Source organism: Coffea eugenioides, chromosome 8, assembly GCF_003713205.1.
Source record: "Coffea eugenioides isolate CCC68of chromosome 8, Ceug_1.0, whole genome shotgun sequence".
NCBI classification, from domain to species: domain Eukaryota; kingdom Viridiplantae; phylum Streptophyta; class Magnoliopsida; order Gentianales; family Rubiaceae; genus Coffea; species Coffea eugenioides.
Genome location: NC_040042.1, coordinates 20,066,998 through 20,087,949, shown reverse-complemented (window position 1 = coordinate 20,087,949; position 20,952 = coordinate 20,066,998). Strand labels below are relative to the sequence as shown.

The 20,952-nt window shown below is 40.1% G+C and overlaps 1 protein-coding gene across 1 annotated transcript; it reads right to left on the bottom strand.

Moving 5' to 3' along the window:
* Window positions 1-17,781: 17,781 nt before the first annotated feature.
* Window positions 17,782-19,117, bottom strand: LOC113780379. Its single transcript, XM_027326185.1, has 3 exons — window positions 18,911-19,117; window positions 18,256-18,759; window positions 17,782-18,168 (listed from the first exon to the last, which is right to left on the bottom strand). The coding sequence occupies exons 1-3, from the start codon at window positions 19,115-19,117 to the stop codon at window positions 17,782-17,784; spliced, it is 1,098 nt and encodes a 365-aa protein (XP_027181986.1).
* Between the last annotated feature and the right edge of the window lie 1,835 nt (window positions 19,118-20,952).

The following is a 20,952-nucleotide window of genomic DNA, read 5'->3' as shown; positions in this document are numbered from 1 at the left end:
CGGTTGAAATGAAAACACGCACGTTAGTGAGATAGACTCGATGCTAACGGCGGTAGAACGGAACACGCACATTAGTGAGATAGACTCGATGCTAACGGCGGCAGGATGAAACACACACGTTAGTGAGATAGACTCGATGCTAACGACGGTAGAACGGAAGCGCACACGTTAGTGAGATAGACTCGATGCTAACGGCGGTAGAATGAAAACACGCACGTTAGTGAGATAGACTCGATGCTAACGGCGGTTGAAATAAAACACGCACGTTAGTGAGATAGACTCGATGCTAACGGCGGTTGAATTAAAACCAATCCCAACATGACTTTTGTGAAGTTGGCGGCACAAAATCCAGGCCCAACGTGATCTTTGTGAAGTTGGCGGCACAAAATCCAGGCCCAACGTGATCTGGTGAATGGTCAGCAGGATAAGACCCAATCCTGCCATCCAATTGGTCAAGAAATTGGATTTGATCTGTCAAGATATAAGAAATTAAATTTTGATTTTCCAAGAAACAAAAATTTGAACTTGATTTTCGATTTTTGACTTTTGAATTTTTCTGATTTTTCGAGAGAATTTTTTCAAAAATAATTTGCCCCAGTGTAGGGCCCTTTTCCCTTCTTTCTTTCCTTTCTTCGGCATCGGCCTTCCACATCGCCAGATGCTTTTCGTCGACTTCAACTGTGAATACCTGCACAGGGGGCTTACATGCACTCAAATTTTCAAGAAAAAGGCAGCGTGATTGATTTGAAAGTCTTGCTTGAGTCTTTGACGAAATCCTCAAATGGACTATAAAAAATTTGCCCCAGTGTGGGCTTATTTTGTGAAATCTTGCGAATAAAAATTTTGCCCCAGTATGGGCCCATTTGATTGCAAACAATTGGTTTGGATGACTTTCCATTTATGCGAACACTATAAGAAAGAAAATTTCATGATGAATTTCTCAAAATAATGCCAAATTACAAAGGATTTCTTCCTTACCTTAGCATCGAAGCTTTGGGTAATGGCGTTATTTCTGATTTGGAAATGGGAGGTCAAGATTTGTCTTATTCATGTGCTCAGATGGTATGTAACCCCTTCTATACCACATCTTGGTGAAAGCAAAGAGTTTATCATCCTTATTTCTTAAGAAAACGTAGTCCACATACGAGCTTTATAGGCTTGCAATAACACGGATGGAAACGATAGCTAAAACATGAAAAAACTGGTTGTTCCCTTATGATCACAAATGATTGATGGATTTCTTACGAGCATAGTCGTCACTTTGGATTGTCATGAAGGAATAAGTCAACGATGGACTTTATCAGCTTGTAATTTGGCTTGAAAACGATAGCTAAAGAAAGAAATAATTTTCAAGGACATTGCACCGAAGATCGCGTTTTTCTCAAAATTACCCTCAATTTGGACTCCAAGATCTTGGACTTTGTTTGCATTTTTCTTATCACTCACCAGAGACTTCAGCGCCGAATTTTCTGCATTTTCTTGCATATACTTTTCTTTCTTTGCTTTTTGCCTCTTTTCCCTTTCCCTCGAGCTGATGGGTTTTCACATGGTGAGTAGCGTCAACCTCATACTCAAGCAATTCAGAAATACAGCTAAAATTTTCCGGCATCAGAAATTTTCTTGACAGGGCCATTGCAAAGAACAGAAGTCAGGACTTTCGGCTTTTGTAATGGGGTCAGGTGGGGTGCTTAGAAAAGTTAAGGCTTGAAAACGGATTTCAACACTGGTTTGAAGAATCTGAGATCGCATTGTTGCGTCAACCCTATTTTAGGGTAAAATCAGAATTTGCCCCAGTTTTTGCTCAATTGAGGCTTTTTCTCTTTCATTTTCTTTTCCCTTTTGATTTTTCGGCCTTTTGCCGTTCTTTCGAACTTTCACAAAATTTGCCCCAGTTTATTTTGAACTGAGGTTCTCTTTTCTTCCTTTGCCTTTTGATTTTGTGGCTTTTCACTTTTTCGCTTCTTGAAATTTTCCTTTTTCAACCCAACTTGCCCCAGTGTGGGGTTTGCGATTCTCAGGGGGTGCCAAATGAAGTATTTTATTCTGAAGGCTCAAAAGGGATAACTAGGGATAGAATGTTTGATTGGAAAAGAAGATGGCCTGACTTGTATTCCGTTCCTTACAATAACTCTGAAAGGAAACTTTCGTTAATGCGAAATTTTTGCATGTATCTGAATTAATTGACTGAGGAAGACCCTTGCTCATCCATATTTGTGAAACATAGGCGATTCACATGGACAAAAACCCTTCCTTTTCTTTTTTCAAACTTGGAACCCAAGTGGAATCAAATTTCCCCAATTTGCAGTTCCCTCCTTATTCTAGCATTTTTGCTTTTTCCCTTTTTCCTTTTTTCTTTTTTTGTTTTTTTTTGAAAATTCTCCAATCTCCCTCCCCAATGTGGGGTACGACCATGAGTGCATTAGAAAAGAACCACCAATTTTAGCTCAAAATGGGGATGCAAGGGGTGATCAGTGTTTAGGTTGTAGAAACGACGGCCAAAGCATCATTCTTACACCTCATGACAACCAAAGTAACGAAACGATTATTGAAAATCCATTCCCCTATTTGATATTTGAAAATTTTCCAATATAGGGTAGTGATCATTAGGGCTCTTATCTGAAACGAAATTATTCTTTCATAGGCTCAAATGGGAGAGCAAGTGATAAAAATCTGTATAGGTAGAGAAAAGAATGCTCGAAGTATCACTCCAAATTTTCAAAACAAACAAGAATAATGCACATTTTTGCTTTCACTTAGATGTGAATTGAATCGATTAAACACAATGGATATTTTCAAGCAAAGATGGCCCCAATTTGCGATTTATCAATCAATGTGACTGATTTTATTTTGGGGTTCAGTGAAGGAAAAAAGATATCTCATTGGGCCTTCTGAATGACCTCTTTTAATTCTGAACACTCTTATTGTGAATTTTCAGGTCGGAGGTTGAAAAAATCCCAATTTAGTCTTATTTCTTAAAATTCATCATGAAATCTCCAATGAATAAGAATAAAGAATGAAATGTACATAAATATACACAAAACAATGATTGTCCAAACAGTTTATTGCTGAAAAAGTTTGAAACAAATTTTCTCATTCAATTACGATACAGGTGAGAAGAGAGAAACTTGTAAAGAGCTCCACATATACACTTTTTGTCTCCTTTTCAAATATACAAAATTTCCCTTTGGAAAACAATTACAACATCTCTCAGAGGGTTTTCATCGTAGGATCCGCCCAAGAATCAAATAACACTTGTAATCTTCAAACTTTATTGGATTAAAATTATCATCAGATATAGAAGAACATTTTCGTCTTATTGAAATATTTTTATGAATGCAGGGGAGGGGGGAAACAAAAGAAAAATACCCCGAGTTAGTAGGCAAAACTGCAAAATCGGTATGCATGTCCTATGGGAGAACCCTTTTATGCCAAGGGTAGGCCTAGCATGAAAATGCAATCCTCCAGAGCAGGCACTATACAATACCTGATGGATCCAATCAGCTTATGGAGTGAAAAATAATTTTGAAAAATTTGGCCCATTGAAGTGAGAGATTTGTCAAAATGAGGACAACGTCCGAATAGATTGATCACCTTTGATTTGCAAAACACACGGGTTTGGCTTTGACGAACCTCCTATCAAAGAGATTGAAATTCGTTGACAAATTTTCTTAGTGAAGCATGAGTCAAAACCCCAACTGATCAAATAGTTGGATACAATGGATGGTTTTCTCAAAAATCGACTAGATTTCCCAATTTGGAATTCGACATTGAAATTCTAATTGGTCAAATGAAATTGACAATTTATTAAAAATCGACCGGATTACCCTGAAAAGGGAAACATGTCAAATGAATTGAATGACATTTGATTTATCCAAAATTAATCAGATCACCCTACAAGGGTAAATTGATCAAATAGATTGAACGAAACTTGATTTATTCAAAATCGGCTCGGTTGCCATAAAAATGGATAAATTGGCCAAATGAATGATTTATTCAAAAATCGGTCGGATGACCCTAAAAAGGGTAAATTGGTCAAATGAATTGACGATTTATCGAATGAATCGGCAAAATGGATTGGTTGAATCGTCCGGCCATTGGTTATTTCAAAATTATTGAAGTGCATTAGTCTATGACCTTCTAAAAATCAAATTTTGGCCTCAATTTATTTATCGTCTCAATAGGAGGAATCATTTGTGAATTTCTTCAAATTAATGTCCTTCACGCAAGGGATTTTTACCAATTTTTGATAAAATGGCCAAAAAGTGATTATTAGATGCTCATATTCCAAAGATCACTCTACGAAAATGATCAGATCCTACCTTACCTTGTGCACTACCCTTTTGGATGGTACAAAAATGTAAACGTGCAAGTCTCACTGGATTAAGTATCCGAGACACAAGGTGGCTTATTCCTAAACACGGGATTCCCTATGTGGCATTCCCTTTCTATGGTTTATGCATGATGCCATTTATTAAAGCGATGTAAATATGTGACAAATATGGCCTAAAGGACATAAATAATGTATCGGGGGAAAAAGGTCTAAAAATGAAATGCACTTATTGAAAATTAATTGTAATGACTAAAATTTAAACATGTGAATTGTCTAGTGGGTAAGTCACTAAAAGAGTGCCAAAAAGGCCTCTTATTGCTAGGGTTAATGAATGCAATGGAGACAAAAACCAAGAAAGGTTAGTTCAATCACATAAATACACATAACACATTGTAGCAATGAAATCAATACAAAGAAATAAAGCAATAAAGGGAGAAAGGGGTTGGACCCCTCCCCTCGTGAATAGTGTCCCTAATAGGGTAAGGCAGACGCTATCCTAGGTAACACTATCATGGATGCATGAGGTTAGGGCTCACTAATGCAGCTAGACTCGATAGGTTTTAGGTCCCCGAGCCTTCAGACTTGGAAACCAAGGGTCATCAATCCCAAGGTTCTTTGTCGGTGGCTCGAGCGATTCCCCAGACATTGCTACGCACACGTCGTGTCACGGCCACATGTCTGAGCGAATCTATCAAAAATCCTCAACCTTCCACTAAAAGCTAAACGCTATTAACCCAAAGCTTAAAGCGGAAGATTAAGTGACCCCTCGGATCGTGCTACGCACACGTCGTGTCACGATCACACGTCCAAGTGGGTCGCCTAAAGTCCTAACAGGGTGGAGTGGCGTGACAAGCCACTAAAAGAAAAATAAAGGAGGGATAAATAATTAAAGCGTATGCACGTATGCTAGTGCTCGTTTGGAGGGGAGGGATCAAGAACCCACGCGAGGCTCTAGGGTATATCCCCCCACCCAAATGCAATGCAAAGCGCGAGATAAAACAAGTAAAATATACATCCAAACAACCAATCATACATACGTGAGTGAGGGAGTAGTTTGATACGCGTGCAAGGCCAAAAGTCCTAAAAATAGAAAAATGCAACCCTAATATCCAAATGCTATGCATAAAAAGGGTAGAAAAGGGAAAAGAATGGTCAAATCAAATGCTTGGACCCACTTAGGAAATCCCCAGTGGAGTCGCCAACTGTCGCGCCCCACTTTTCGAATGATGGTGATGGTGTGATGTGAGTGTGTGTGTGATATACATGTGAACGTGTGCGAAATGAAAAGTAAAAGGCCATGGGACTTAAGAATGCGACGATTTGGCCAAGTGAAGTTCAAAAAGGGTTTTTTTAATGAAAATGGAGTCGCCACTTGGTATCGAGTTAGGGTGTACCAAGTCACCCAAAAATGATTTTTTGTTTTTGAATGAAAAAAGTAAATAAACCCTTTTAAAGAACTTTTTGGGTCTACGTAACCAAAAGAGGGATCGGGGGTCACATTTGACGAAGGGGAAGGCAAGGATAAAAATCCAAGGCACCCCTTCGACCTAGCCAAGGCTAGTTGCGTGACTTAAACCAATTTTTCCTAATTTTTCTACCCAAGGTATGTATCGCGTGTTGGATATGTCTATATGAATGCAAAAACCTAGACCTAGGGGGACATGGGGGAAATTTCTCTTCAAAGGGTGAGTGGTGCCAATCACATTAATTGTGAAGCCCAATAATGATCCTTTGGAGAGGTCACACGTAAACCTAAATGACGTGAAAAATGAGTGGAATGCATGCCATGTGAAAGTGTGAGTTTGTGTGAAGTGAGAAAAATGGTAAAAGTAATAAGATATAAATGAAGGTGTGCAAATGTAGATGAAAGTACTCGTGTGCGAGTGAAGATAAAGTTGTTCGTGTGCAAGTGAAGATAAAAGGGTTCGTGTGCAAGTGAAAGTGATAAAAAGGTGCATGTGTGCAAATGAGACAAAAGTGAAAGTGTGATGATAGAGTGGATTGAGAATGCATGAGCCTAGGGAATTCATGCATATTGGGTACGGGGAGACCTAAATCGTGACTTGATTTGCCCTTTGATAGAGGGAATACAAGCGTGCTAAGGCTTAGAAAAAGCCACACTCGTCTATATCCCATATTTAAGGGGACTCTTCAGGCAAATGTACCCTAACTAGCATGAGATGCAAAAATCCTAAAATGAGGGAAAAGGGGCTCGAGGAGCATGCCAAATGATAAAACTAAGAAAAATGCATGACATGTAGTGAACATGCAAATATGCACTAACAAAAAGGGATGGCCTAATGAGCCACAACTAGCATTGGACTAGTGTGGTGACGTACATTCATCCATTCCATTCATTCATGGTTATGAAAGCAGGTAGACATGCCAAAACGCTCGTAAACACATAGCACGTAGCACTTAGCATGCTCGACTAGATGCAAGAGCCTACTAAAGCAATTTAACATGTAACAACAAAAGCAAGCAACCAAGGGGAAGGGGAAATGGACCAGGTGCTCTCCGAGCCCTATCTATTACAAGCCAAGAGGTGTACACATACCCCATAAAAACATAAAGGGGAAGGGGAAATGGACCAGAGGCTCTCCGAGCCCTATCTATTACAAGCCAAGAGGTGTACACATACCCCATAAAACTTAAATGAAAGTAAAAGCAAGTAAATGCATGCAAGGAGGTAAGGAAAGCGAAGTAGACAGGCATTCACATTTAGCACGTTGGATCACATAGGAGAAATGAAAATCAAGGAGATAGAGGTTACCTCCCTTGCAATCGGGCCCCAATGAAGTGAAATCACTTATTTATCCTCCAAAATAAAAGAAATGGTCAAGGCACCAATTTATTTGGAAAAATTAAAGAAAACAGGCAAACACAAGCTCACTTGGTCATAAAGCCCCTAAAACCATGAATTAAGTGCAATTGAAACAAAGCATGGTAGTCAATTGAAACAAACAAGCAATGAAGTTGTAAAATTAAAGGCTACCAAGGGCCAAATTGAGGAAATCATTCAATTGATTGGGCCATAGCAGGACAAAGGGAGACTTGGGGGGTCAAAGTGCAGTTTTTTGAAAATTTTTGCATGCAAACTCATGCAAGCTACGAATGAATACAGCTTCTGCAATTTCTATCTAACATCTCTGCTGCAATGTTGTTCCAGCTTCAAGTACCGAATCTGGACCCAACATCCAATCATCCAAACTTCAAACTAAACAAATACAACTCAAACTTGACATCCAACAAGCAAAACATAGAAAGAGATCACGCAAACATTAAATCTGAATCATGCAAGACCCACGGATGAATTGGTTGCAATCAAAACAAACTCGCTGCACTCTCTGTTTACAAATGCCTGTTCCTTAATTCCAACTTGGATTATATATTTTCAAAACCAAATCTGCAACTTTAGGCTAAGCAAAACATATAATCACCACCATCAAAAACAAACAGAAGACTTAGGAAAAGATCATGCAAAAATTCTGGAAAATATACAAGAAAAGTTCAGCAATTCGGTCGTTCATTTTTCCAGCAAAGGATTGGAACATGCTTCGAATATTTCAGCCCCCAAAAAATGCAAACTCAACACCTCTTTCCAACATAAGATCAACCAGCAAATTGGATGGCTCAAGCAATCTTCATATAAAGCTTACAAAGCATTTCTGCAACAATAAGAAATTTTCAGCAGCCTGCCGAAACTTTGGAAATTTTAGCAACCGAAAGTGCAGGCCTGCTGCATTTTTTACTTCCAAACTCGGACTTCACATTCCAAATACACAAAGTTTGATCAAGACCTTTTAAACCAAGCATCACATAAATCCATGTATGATCATTCAAATCCAAGGATTCCCACAGAAAAGACTTCGTCCAAGAAAATAAAAAAGAAAAAGTGCAGCCGAGGAGCTTTATCATCTACTTGCACTGGCCAATTAAAATATTCAGCACGGAACATTTCACTCTTCAAACAAACACTGAAATCATCATAAATAAACAAGAGCAGGCTATACTTATGGACAGGAAACTTCGGCTCTTCCAGACCTTAAACTTAGACAAGAAATGGATACTAAATGCATAGCTCACATTTTTCTCATGGTTCCAAAAAGAATTGATAGCTGATACGTTTATGACATAACAGTCGAACCATAAACACAGGGAACATGTTAACCAAACCACAAGTTCAGCAAATAAAAGGAACAACAACTGTCCGCACGTACAGTTGCAATGAGCCGAAAATTTCATGCTTATTGCAGCAGCTTTTGCATTTGTAACCTCGGCCAAACAAGAGGTCCACAGATTCCATGAGCACGTTTAATCAAAACTTCATTTTCCTAACACTCCGATGGAACATTATCTAAACTAAACAACCATGAGCATGATAATCCAACTTACAACAGAAAACAGCACACAAAAGGAAGTAAAATGCAGCCTAATCGAAATGGACAAAGCTACAGCAGACTTTCCTCTAAGGACTTTCCGACCCAACCCATCATTTTTGTTTCATATAATCCTCAAATCCCAGCATACATAAAACTTACAAAACAACAATGACAACATTGCACAAAACCAAGTTCTGCTCTTCATGTTCAATACAAAGATTCAAGAAAACATGCAAATCTGGAATTAAAAAAACGCAACTTCCAACTCAGGACATACGCAGCCAACAAGGTTCACAGCAAACAGCAAAAAGGAAACAACTTTGGTTGACGAAATGGAAATGATTGCAAGAAAGACAACGAACTGTCTCCCAATACTTCCAACATCAAACTTTACTCCAGTAATTCAACATCCAAACGCAAGTAAAAGCCCAGGATTTCTGGTTACACAGACCAGGTTCCATACGAAAAGAAAATAGCCAAGAACAAAGGTTGAAGACTACCTGTTCACTGCCTGGGCTCGATGAAGATATCAACGACCGAACCTGACTCTGGGTTTTCCGCCTTGGATCTCCTTTTCTGCTTACTCTTTCGCGGATCTCTGATCTTGCCCAGCCTTTTTGCTGCAAGCTCTCTCCCTCTTCTTATTTTTCTGGTTGCTCTTCTCTGTCTCGTCACTCAGCCCCTCTCTTTCGTTCTTTCGTCAATCCACAGTCGCCACCAGAAGCAGTCCTCTGACCTTTCCCTTTGTCTAGTTCTTGTTCGTTGATTCACTCTTCCCTCTTCCCCTTGCTCACGGCTCACTCTCTCAGTTTTCCCTTGGCTCTCCAACCTCGCGGCCCTCAACTCTCTCGAAGCTCTCAAACTCTCAGCCGCCCAGTCCTCTCTTTGTTTTCTTTCAAAAACCCTCAGCCCGTCGGACTTTTTTAGTTTGTAGCCGTCAACCTCTCACAACTTCCTTTTTCGGCTGCTGTTCTTTTTCTAACTCTCTCCCGTTCACCTCTCCTCTCTTGCTTTTTTGCCCAGAACCCCATTTCTAAAACCCTCGCTTAGTTTTTTCTGTTTGCCCGTCGATGCTCTCTCCCCCTTGCTCACCGAAAACTCCTCCTTGCGGCTGTGGTTTTCTTTGCTCTTTTATATTCACTTCCCAATCCCCTAAACCTGCTCTCAATGGTGAGGATGAAGGCTTGTCCTTCCCTTTCCATCCAGCCATCCGATGGCTATTGAAATTGTACCTTTGCACGCTGCAAAAAATTGCAGCGTGCATGCTGCGATAACAATTTTTTTTTTTTTTTTTTTTTTAACTTTCAACTTAATAAATACAGAAATGATAAAATATAAATAATAATAATAACAAATTGACAAAAACCAAGTAATAATAATGAAAATAATAATAATGAAAATAATTTAAAAAACTAAACAACTAAAAACAACAAAAATGGCCATTTTTCCATCTTTTTTGTTTCATTTTTCATTTTTTCATTTTTTTCAAGAAAGCATTGAATTTAAATTACAAACGACTAAATCATATTTTTTTGAATGCTTTTTCTTTTCCCTTTTCAACAAATTCTATGATAAAACTTAAAAATAAAAATAAAACTGGAAACTAAAAACTAAAAATGAACACGACAAATAAAAACTAAAAAATGAAATTACACCAAAAATTTGGTGTCTACACCTTCGTTACCGATCGACTTGAGCCAAAAGTGGACTCGGTCGGGCGATATGGTGACCCTGGGTGAATATTTGGTATACTCGAGTATTACCTTGTTGTCGGGTGGAGCCTGGCCGACGTCCAGGAGGGGGTGAATGAAATGAATGAACGAACGAGGATTTTACTTATCGAAATGCATTTTCAAATGATTGGAGGAATAAGGGAATGAAAGGAGAATGAACGAATGAATGAATGAATGGCTCCTTGTGAGCACGTATCCTTTTAATGAATGTTATTATCGCTTTATATTATCATGTTTCTTGAATTACTTGCTATCTATAGTTAATGTATTGAACTGTTTGTTTGTTTGTGTGTTTGGAACCTCACTAAGCTTCTAGCTCATTGCGTTAGTTTTGTTTTCCTTAACAGGGAATGCGAGCAAGGACGAGAGCTCTGTATAGACTAGCCTAGTCTAGTTCTTTTGATCCTTTTGTAATGGTTCTCGCCTTAGCATTTGGCAAGGATTGGATGTATGAAGAATTGAAAACTTTTGTACATTTGTTTTTGTAATTCCTTTTGAAATAGAAATGTCTAAGTATATGTTCTAAACTTGGAATCGTTATTATACTTTGCCTTGTGGTTTTATTTCAATTTTATCTGAGGTGAATGACTGAATCCTGGCGAGAGTTGGGCAGGCGGTCCGCCGAACCCTTTGGTTCGCCTTAGGGGAAGGTGGAGCTATCACAAGATCGATGGCGGGGAAGAAGACTTTGATTGAGGAGTTTTTAGGCTTTAAGCCGGAGAATCGGCACTTCAAGGATGGGAGGTTGAAATTTGTATCCACATTGGAGTTTTTGTACGAGTTTATTATAGATGATGCACTAGAAGAATTAGTTAAGTAGCATGTTCGGTACTATATTTTGATCTTATTTGTGATGCAATTGTTTGCCGACACCTGCGGCAGCGCTATAAGTTGCCATTGGGTATATTACATTTCAGCCATAGAGGGTATGAGTCATTACTGACAGGTGTCGAGCCTGTGCAATAATAAAAATAAAACCTATTACCACCAAAAGCAGTCAATAATCAATTCTAGGTACTAGAGCAGGGACTCTACATGTGCAATGGGTTCCTTGATTTACCCTGTTTTCGAAGAGTTTGCTTAATTCGATATACCAGAATTAATTAACTGACAAAATTGACTAACTAGTAGACAGTGGTAAGTTGGGTCGTCTCCTCAGGGACTGGGGAAAAGTTCGTTTCCTTTCGAGTCAAGACAAACCGGGGGATTTAGGATTAAATGCTAACGAATTGATAACTAAATAAATTAAATAAGAAAAAATAATTAATTGAAAGAAATAATTGGCAGAACTCTAGCCAAGGATACACTTCAAAGATGGTTCATGCAACTGATCATCGATTCAAATATAATTCCAACATTTATTAATAGATTGGTTATAGTTGTCATACACGCGATAAACAACCAGCTTTTTCTTACTTTTTCAATAGTCAAGGTACGACCGTTAATTATTTTTCTAACCAAGAAATAACTTTAGGTACGACCGTAGAATTTAATTTTTAGATTGCATTAAGAATTAGAAAAGCCCAATCCTAATTAACAAACACGCTACGAGGGTTGGTTTAAGTTAGATCCTATGTTTTCCTGACATAAACCCAACTACGCCAGTTGCTACCGGGACGGAGGTAGTCGAACAAGTACGGATTCAACTACCCCCAATTAGCAAAATAGAATACGTGAATAATTAAATATTGTGCAGTATTCAATCATACACAATAGTTATAACAATTAAAAACAGAAAACATATAAATACCAATAAATGAAGGAAACAGTTAAAATAATTTAGATCTCACAGTAATTGTCGAACCAAATCTTCAGTTGTCCCCTTGACTAGAATTAGGATATTAGTTCTCCATTAATGGAGAACACGCCATGTAAAGCAATTGAGGAAAAACCGTCAACTCTTGTCTCCCAAAATTCGGTCATCAGAGGAAGAAGAACAAGAAAATATCGTTGCTTTCTATTGCCCCTAACAAAAGCATAAAAAGAGACTGATGATCTCTGCAATTCGGTCAAACCAAAGAAGAAAAAAGAATGAGACCAAGTCAACAATTATGGCTTGTTTTGTTTGTTTCCTCCCAATTGTGCCAAGAAGCAATAAGTCAAAGACCAAAGAGTCATACAATTGTCTCTTCTCTGCGTTTTTAGCCTCCCAAAAGAGACGGTTCCTAGAATCTCTCACGTTTCCTACTTTTTCTCCTAATTCCTTGGTATTCAAATACCAATTACTTCCTAAATAACAATCCTATTACAATTCAACTTCTTCAGCTCTTGTTTCTTTTGGAGTGACCCCACTGCTTCCCCAGTTTGTAGCCAGCTACTTCACTCAATTTTTGAAACTTCCCACATGAGAATAATCCCGCGAATCCGGCTTTGAGGGTTGGAGTTAGGTGTGGGCACGCCTACCTGTCAGGAAATCTTTTGGAATGTCGATTTTCAGCACCTTTCCTTCACCATTTCCTGCTATTAACACCAAATACAAAACCTGAGTAGAATCCCCCAAATAGTGCAATATTTAGTCAAAATAATTATGTAATATTAGCAAAATATCTCACTAAAATGCACTATATCAATCTCCTCCACACCTGAACTATGCTTGTCCTCAAGCATAATTAACTCAGAAGTGCAATTAAGATACCAAACAATTCACTCGCAACATATTCATCAGTTTAGGAATAAGGAATGTCAATAAAACCAAGAGCCAAATTAAATTCAGTGATGGACTGTTTGAACTCCCTACCCATCAATCTAAACCGAACCACCTTCGGAGTAGTAACCTAGAATTCAACAGGGACATTAAACTCAAAAGTGGCATAGAATTCATATGTTAACTCAGTGAAAGCAGGTAAAATAATAGAAACATAATTTGTCCAACTTATGGCGGTTAACCGCTTAGTGATCTCATCCCTGAGGTTTAAAAGCTCGAGTGTGGGGGTATGGATGAATTTACAAGGAATTATCTTCCTTGTACAGGCAGCGGCATACCGTTCCTTATCGGCAGCCCTGGTAAAGGTCAAATGGCCGCTAAAGTGGGTCGGAGAAGAGAGGTGAACCTCTCTATTCCTCCCAAGGTGGGTTCGGGGGCCTCCCGAAGCAGTCACTTGGGAAGGCCACTCAAAGGTACAGTTGATTGTGGGGTGGAGGTAGATGGTCTATTCTTATTTTTATCTTTTGGTTTAGCCATTCGACACTAGTAAACAGGGTAAGGGTAAGGTACAAATACTCAAAATAAGTCAACTGGCAGTCAATCAAACAAAGTGTCCCCAATCACAGATCCAAACACCGACAACTAAAGAAATAGACAATAAACACACCAAAACTAATTAAAACGACCAACACAGCAAAAACTTCTCCAAATACAACGATTTTAATACAAAATTGAGCAGATAGTCAAAAGTAGCCAAAGACAAGATCACAGCACCTCAAGTACGTACAAATTGTCTATCATCAGCTAAAAATTCAAATATCCGGCCTCAGCTAAAAATTAAAAATCTGTCTTCAGTTAAAAGTAACAGAAAATTAAAGAAAGAAAGAACCTAAGGTGGTAGCCGGTAGTAAGGATGATGGCAGTGGAGTTGTAGCGACGACACAGAGGTGGAGGAGGCGACGCACGTGCCACACACACACGGGCTGCTCGCGCTGGACTGCTGTTGGTCTACTGGTGTGCGCAGGGGAAGCTGTAGCGAGCCTGGGCTGCGCGGGTCAGACCAAGTGGGTTGGAGCACGCGAGCACGCTGGCTCGTGCTTGGGCAAGCTCTGGAGCTGGTTACGTACAGGTGGGACGCGCTGCTGGGGTGCGCGCTGAGACAGTTGCCCGCAAGCTGTTAGGCGCGTTGCAGTGCACCTAGACTGCACCTGTGCGAGCGTGTTTGGTGCGCCGTCTGCGCTGCGCAGGAGCTGAGCTCACAGGGCGCGCCTGGCTGAGGAGAGACGCGCATGAAGAGGTCGCGCGCTTGGCTGCTGGGCGCGATAGGCAAAAGAGAGGTGCGCGCTGGAGTGGCGAGCTACGCGGTTGCGTGGCAGCGTGCGGTCAGGTGTAGCGGCGGTCGTGCGGTGGTGTGCTACGGTGGCCCGGAGTCTTTGACGGCTGACAGCGAAGGCGGTGGCGAATGGAAGAGAAAGAAAAGAAAGAAAAGGAAGAAAAAGAAAGAAGAAGAAGGAGAAGAAAGATGAAAGTAGGGCAACGAAATCTCTTCCCCCCCCCCCTTTTTTTTTTGGTTTGAACATAAGTGAGGGCAATTTCGTCTTTTTTTTAGAGCATGAAGGAACCCCTGTGTTAGACATGGGCACGTCTAACTGCCACTAGTTTTCTGACCATTCGCCCGAAATTAAGATCGTTAAGCATGACCACCTGGAGTGGGCACGCTTAACTACTAGATAGTCTTCTGATAAATCTTCGAAAATTGACTTCTTTAAGCGTGACCACCTGGCGTGGGCACACCTAACTACTATAGAATCTTCTGACCGCAGATAAGAATTGCCTTCCTTAAGCGTGATCACTTGGCGTGGACACGCCTAACTACTGGAGAGTTTTCTGTCCATCATCTTCAAACTTCCTTTCTTAGACGTGACCTATTAGCGTGGGCACATCTAACTGCCAGCTCCTGTCACAGAAACAACAACTCACTAAATACAACTAACACTTAACAAAAACTCCATAAACACAAGAAAACTAAAACAAATAGCATTGGATTGCCTCCCAAGCTGTGCCTTTCTTTAACGTCTTTTGCTAGACTTGGCTGGAACTCTCAAACAAAATAAATTGGATCCTCGAGCTATATGAACTCGACCTCCTCCATCGAGAATCCTTCATAGTAAGGTTTGAAACGATGACCATTCACTACGAACTTTTTCTCCGTTTTCAAATTTTGGATCTCCACTATACCATAATGAAAAATATTAGAAACGACAAATGGACCAATCCAACGAGAACGCAACTTACCAGAAAAAAGTTTAAGTCTCAGTGAAACAAGAGGACTTTTTGCCCCACTACAAATGATTTTCTTGAGACTTGTTGATCATGAAAAATTTTGTTCTTCTCCTTGTAAATCATTGCATTCTCGTATGCCTCATTCCTAATCTCCTCCAGCTCTTGTAGCTACAATTTGCTATGGACCCCGGCTTCCTCAAGATCCATATTGCACTGTTTTACTGCCCAGAATGCCCTATGCTCGAACTCCATTAGAAGATGGCAAGCCTTATCGAAGACTAGTCTATACGGGGACATCCCAATCGGCGTTTTATACGCGGTGCGATAAGCCCATAGTGCATCTTCCAATTTCAAGCTCCAATCCTTTCTATCAGGATGCACCATCTTCTCCAAGATTGACTTGATCTCCTTGTTCGACACTTCGGTTTGACCATTTGTCTGTGGATGGTATGGCGTAGATACTTTGTGGAGTACGCCATATTTGCGGAACAGGGCAGCAATAGTTTTATTACAAAAATGTGTCCACATATCACTCACTACAACTCTCGGCATCCCAAAGCGGACAAAGATATTAGACTATAAAAACTCTGCAACCACTTTAGAATCTTTAGTTCGAGTGGATTTTGCTTCCACCCACTTAGAAACATAGTCAACGACAAGTAAAATGTATAGAAAACCAAAAGATGAGAGAAAAGAACCCATGAATTCTATACCCCAAACGTCAAAAATTTTAACAAACAACATGGGGGGTTTGAAGCATTTGGTCCCTATGAAAAATATTTCTCACTCTTTGACACTTATCACAAGTTTTACAGAATAAATACGCATCTTTAAATGGGTGGGCCAATAAAAATCACTCTCCAACACCTTACGAGCTGTTCGCTTTGGTCCAAAGTGCCCTCCACATGCAAACGAATGACAAAAAATTAAAATGGAGTGAAATTCACCTGCATTTACAAACCTTCTTAGCACTTGATCCGAACATTGCTTCCAAAGGTAGGAGTTGTCCCAAATGTAATATTTGGCATCATTTTTCAGTTTGTCTCTCCTAACCTTTGGCCAATCTGCAGGTAATTGATTAGTTACTAAGAAATTTATAATATCAGCATACCAAGGTGCAGACGAATCAACGGCAAGTAGTTGCTCCTCTAGAAACGTCTCTCTCAATGGCTGCTCCTCCTTATTTGTAAGCAAGCGGCTCAAGTGATCAGCCACCAAGTTCTCTGTCCCACTTTTATCTTTAATTTCCAAGTTGAACTCCTGCAAGAGCAGGATCCATCTGATGAGTTTTGGTTTTGCATCTTGAACTTCATTCAACGCATTCAATACATAGTAAATTGCATGCGCCTGCCAATCCTCTGCCCCAACACTGCTCCCACTGCGTAATCACTCGTGTCGCACATTATTTCGAATGGGAGGCTCCAGTCGGGGGGTTGAATGACGGGTGGTGATGTCAACGACTCCTTCAGTTTATCAAATGCCATTTTGCATTTATCGGTGAAGTCAAATGCTATATCCTTTTGCAACAATTTGAACAAGAGTGCTCCAATCTTTGAAAAGTCCTTGATGAATCTCCTATAGAATCCTGCATGACCCAAAAAGGAACGTACTTCCCGTACACTTACGGGATAAGGTAAAGCAGAAATAAGGTCGACTTTTGCTTTATCTACCTCTATTCCCTTAGCCGACACTACATGTCCTAAGACGATACCATACTCCACCATAAAGTGGCATTTTCTCAGTTGAGGACTAAGTTTGTGTCTATGCACCTTTTTAAAATCAAAGCTAGATTGTTAAGGCATTCATCAAAACTATCCCCATATACACTAAGTCATCCATGAACAGCTCAATAATCTTTTCTACATATTTGGAGAAGATACTTACCATGCACTTTTGGAAGGTCATTGGAGCATTACAGAGGTCGAAAGGCATCCTACAGTTGGCGAAAGTACCAAATGGGCAGGCGAACGTGGTTTTCTCCTGATTCTCCGGTGCTATCGTGATCTGGAAGTACCCTGAAAAATCATCCAAAAAATAGTAATAAACATGACCGGCCAACCTCTCTATCATCTGATTAATAAAAGGGAGAGGGAAGTGGTCCTTTTTCGTTACAGCATTCAATCTCCGGTAGTCGATACACTGGCGCCATCCTATGGGTTTCCTTACTGGAACCATCTCGCCTTCCTGGTTCTCTTCTATAGTTACTCCCGTCTTTTTCGGGACTACTTGAACTGGGTTCACCCACGGGTTGTCTGAGATGGCGAAGATGATTCCCACCTCCAGGAGTTTAAGTATCTCCTTCTTAACTACTTCCATCATCAGTGGGTTCAATCTTCGTTGCGCCTGTCTCACCAGCTTCACATCATCTTCGACTCGTATTCGGTGCATGCATAAGGACGGACTGATTTCTTATATGTTTGCTATACTCCATCCAATCACCTCCTTATGATCTCGAAAAAGTCGAACCAGATTGTCTTCTTGACTCAGCGACAGGTGTGCAGAAATGATCACCGGTAGTATTTCTTTGTCCCCGAAAAATGAATACTTCAAATGTTTCGAGAAAGGTTTGAGCTCCAGCTCGGGTGCCTCCACAACAGAAGGCAATAACTTTTTCTGAGTTTCTGGTACAAAGAGAGAAGTAACCTCATACCTTGAAGAAATTGGTGGGAGCAAATACAGTGCTACAACCACACGGTACAACTCATTACTTATTTCCACATTAAGAGTTGCTCCCAACTCAAGATGTTTGGCCAAAACCACTCTCAGTGCATCCTCCCCATCCAATTTGAAAGTTTCCTGTACAAGGGGTTCAATAACACTCTAAGCAAAAACAGAATTAGATTCCTCCGGGTACTTCATCGCATAAAAAATATTAAAATTTACAATTTTTCCATCAAACTCCATTGACAAAGTGCCCTCGTTCACATTTATTTTTGTCCTAACAGTGCTTAAAAATGACCTACCTAACAAAATAGGTGACAGATTTAATGACCTTTCATCCCCCATGTCTAGGACATAAAAATCTCCTGGGAATACTAACTTATTGACATGCACCAAAACATCTTCAACTAACCCCTCTGAATAAGCATTGGTACGGTCCGCTAGTTGGATTATGATGCTTGTGCCTTTTAATGGTTCAAGATTTAGAGAAGCATAAATAGTTTTAGGCATTACGTTAATCGACGCCCCTAGATTCAACATTGCTTTCTTAATTGGAGTATCTCCTATTTTACATGGAATTATGAATATACCTGGGTCTCCACACTTTGGAGGGAGTTTCCTTTGGAGTATGGCCAACACATTTTCTCCCACCTCCACTCTTTCATCACCCCTTAGCTTTCTTTTGTGGGTGCACATATCCTTCAAAAATTTTGCATATTTTGGTATCTGCTTAATGGCATCCAACAAGGGAATATTGATCTCCACTTTCCGGAACACATCCAGAATTTTTTTTCCTTCTCTGCCTTCTTTGTCTTTTCCAACCTGCAAGGAAAAGAAGGTAAGTTAGATTTAATAGGAGCTAAAGGATAAATGTTACCTTAGGGTCTTCGCGAATGCGCCCTTCTTCTTCAATCTCCTTTTCTATCTCTTCCTCACTTTTGCTTTTTGAATTTGTCAACTTAGGCCCCTCCACTTCCTTGCCACTTCTCAGTGTCATGGCACTTACATTCTTGAAATTTGCCTCGGGTTGCGATGGTAATTTTCCAAAAACGTGAGACTCCAGGCGATTAATGGCAGTTGCCATGTGACTTATTTGAGTCTCCATATTTTTCATACCCGATCTAGTTTTCTTTTGAATTTAAGCAGTACTTATGGCTAGGCTCTTACAATGTCTGCCAAAGAGTCTCCTGAATCTGCAGACGAAGGTTGAGACTTTGCTTGCCATGGTTGCTGAAATCCTGGAGGACGATTCACAAATGAATTCTGCGGCTTGTTCCCGTAGCTGAAGTTAGGATAGTCTCTCTAACTTGGATTGTACGTGTTGGAGTACGGGTCATACTACCTACGGGGCGCGAGCACGTCTCCTGCCATGTTTACTTGTTCAACTCCATCTTCTTGCAAAATGGAACATGTGTCGGTGGAGTGGTTCATGCTTGTACAAATTCCACAGACCTCCGCTCGCTACGCATTCTTCACAGCTAATTGCCGAGCAAAAGACGTCAACTCCGATAGTTGCTGTTGAATGGATAACGTCTCTACCTCGTTAACCCTACGAGTAGGCAGTGGGAGAGGGTTACTCTCACGGAAGCCAAATTGCTGAGAATGTTTTGCCATTGCTTCAATAAGCTCCCATGCTTCTCTCGGTGTCTTATTTGCCAGTGCTCCTCCACTCGCAGCGTCAATAATACTTCTGTCCGATATTTGCAGCCCCTCATAGAAGTATTGGATCAATAGTTGTTCACTAATTTGATGCTGAGGGTATCTAGTGCACAACTTATTGAACCTTTTCCAATAGTCATACAAAGATTCCTCGGAGTACTGCTTGATGCTGCATATCTCTTTCCTCAGACTTGCAACCCGGGATGCAGGGAAAAATTTTTAAAAAAAAATTCTTTTTCAACTGGGCCCATGTTGTGATACTACCTGCGGGTAGGTAGTATAGCCAGTCTTTCGTTGCATCCTTGAGAGAGAAAGGGAAGGCTCTGAGTTTAATTTGCTCTTCGGTAACCCAGGAGGTTTTATGCTAGAGCATACCACTTCACCAGAGAGACCATAGAATGAGGGTAAGAGGTGAATTAACCCTGATTTTAGCTCGAAGGAAGTGTTCCCCGTCAGAGTTGGGAATGTAATGCACAAAGGCTGGTGGGTCAACTCCGGGGCAGCCAACTCCCTTAGTGTTTAGTTATTGGTAATGCTAATTTCGTCTTCTACTGACTCATTTGCAGTAGATGACTGCCCTTCCTTTTGTCTCTTGGTCTCTTGTTTTCGCCTACGCGCTGGCTTCTCCACCTCAGGGTCATATATCAATTCACCTGTGCGAGAAGAACGGGACATAAACTAGCAAAAATATCAAAAATAAACTGAATTAAAAAAGAAACAAATAATTCCAGCGCCAGTCCCCAGCAACGGCACCAAAAATTGACAGTGCCGAACTTATGCGATAATAATAATAAAACCTACTGCCACCAAAAGCAGTCCATAATCAATTCTAAATACTGGAGCAGGGACTCTAGATATGCAATGGGTTACTTAATTCACCCTATTTCCGAAGAGTTTGCTTAATCCGATATACCATAATTAATTAACTGACAAAATTGACTAACTAGTAGACAGTGACAAGTAGGGTCGTCTCCTCAGGGACTGGGAAAAAGTTCGTTTCCTTTCGAGTCAAGACAAATCGGGGAATTTAGGATTAATAACTAAATAAATTAAATGAAAAAAATAATTAATTGAAAGAAATAATTGCGAAAACTCTAGCCAACGGTACACTTCAGAGATGGTTCATGCAACTGATCATCGATTCAAATATAATTCCAACATTCATTAATAGATTGGTTATAACTGTCATACACGCGATACACAACCAACTTTTCCTTATTTTTTCGATAGTCAAGGTACGACCGTTAACTATTTCTCTAA

Coding starts and splice junctions, on each gene's coding strand:
- LOC113780379 (XM_027326185.1), bottom strand. CDS start 19,117: ATGGCAACTGCCATTAATCGCCTGGAGTCTCACGTTTTTGGAAAATTA. Junction 18,760..18,910: donor GCATTCGCGAAGACCCTAAG/GTAACATTTATC, acceptor GCCATTAAGCAG/ATACCAAAATATGCAAAATT. Junction 18,169..18,255: donor TGGAGTTTGATGGAAAAATT/GTAAATTTTAAT, acceptor CCCCTTGTACAG/GAAACTTTCAAATTGGATGG.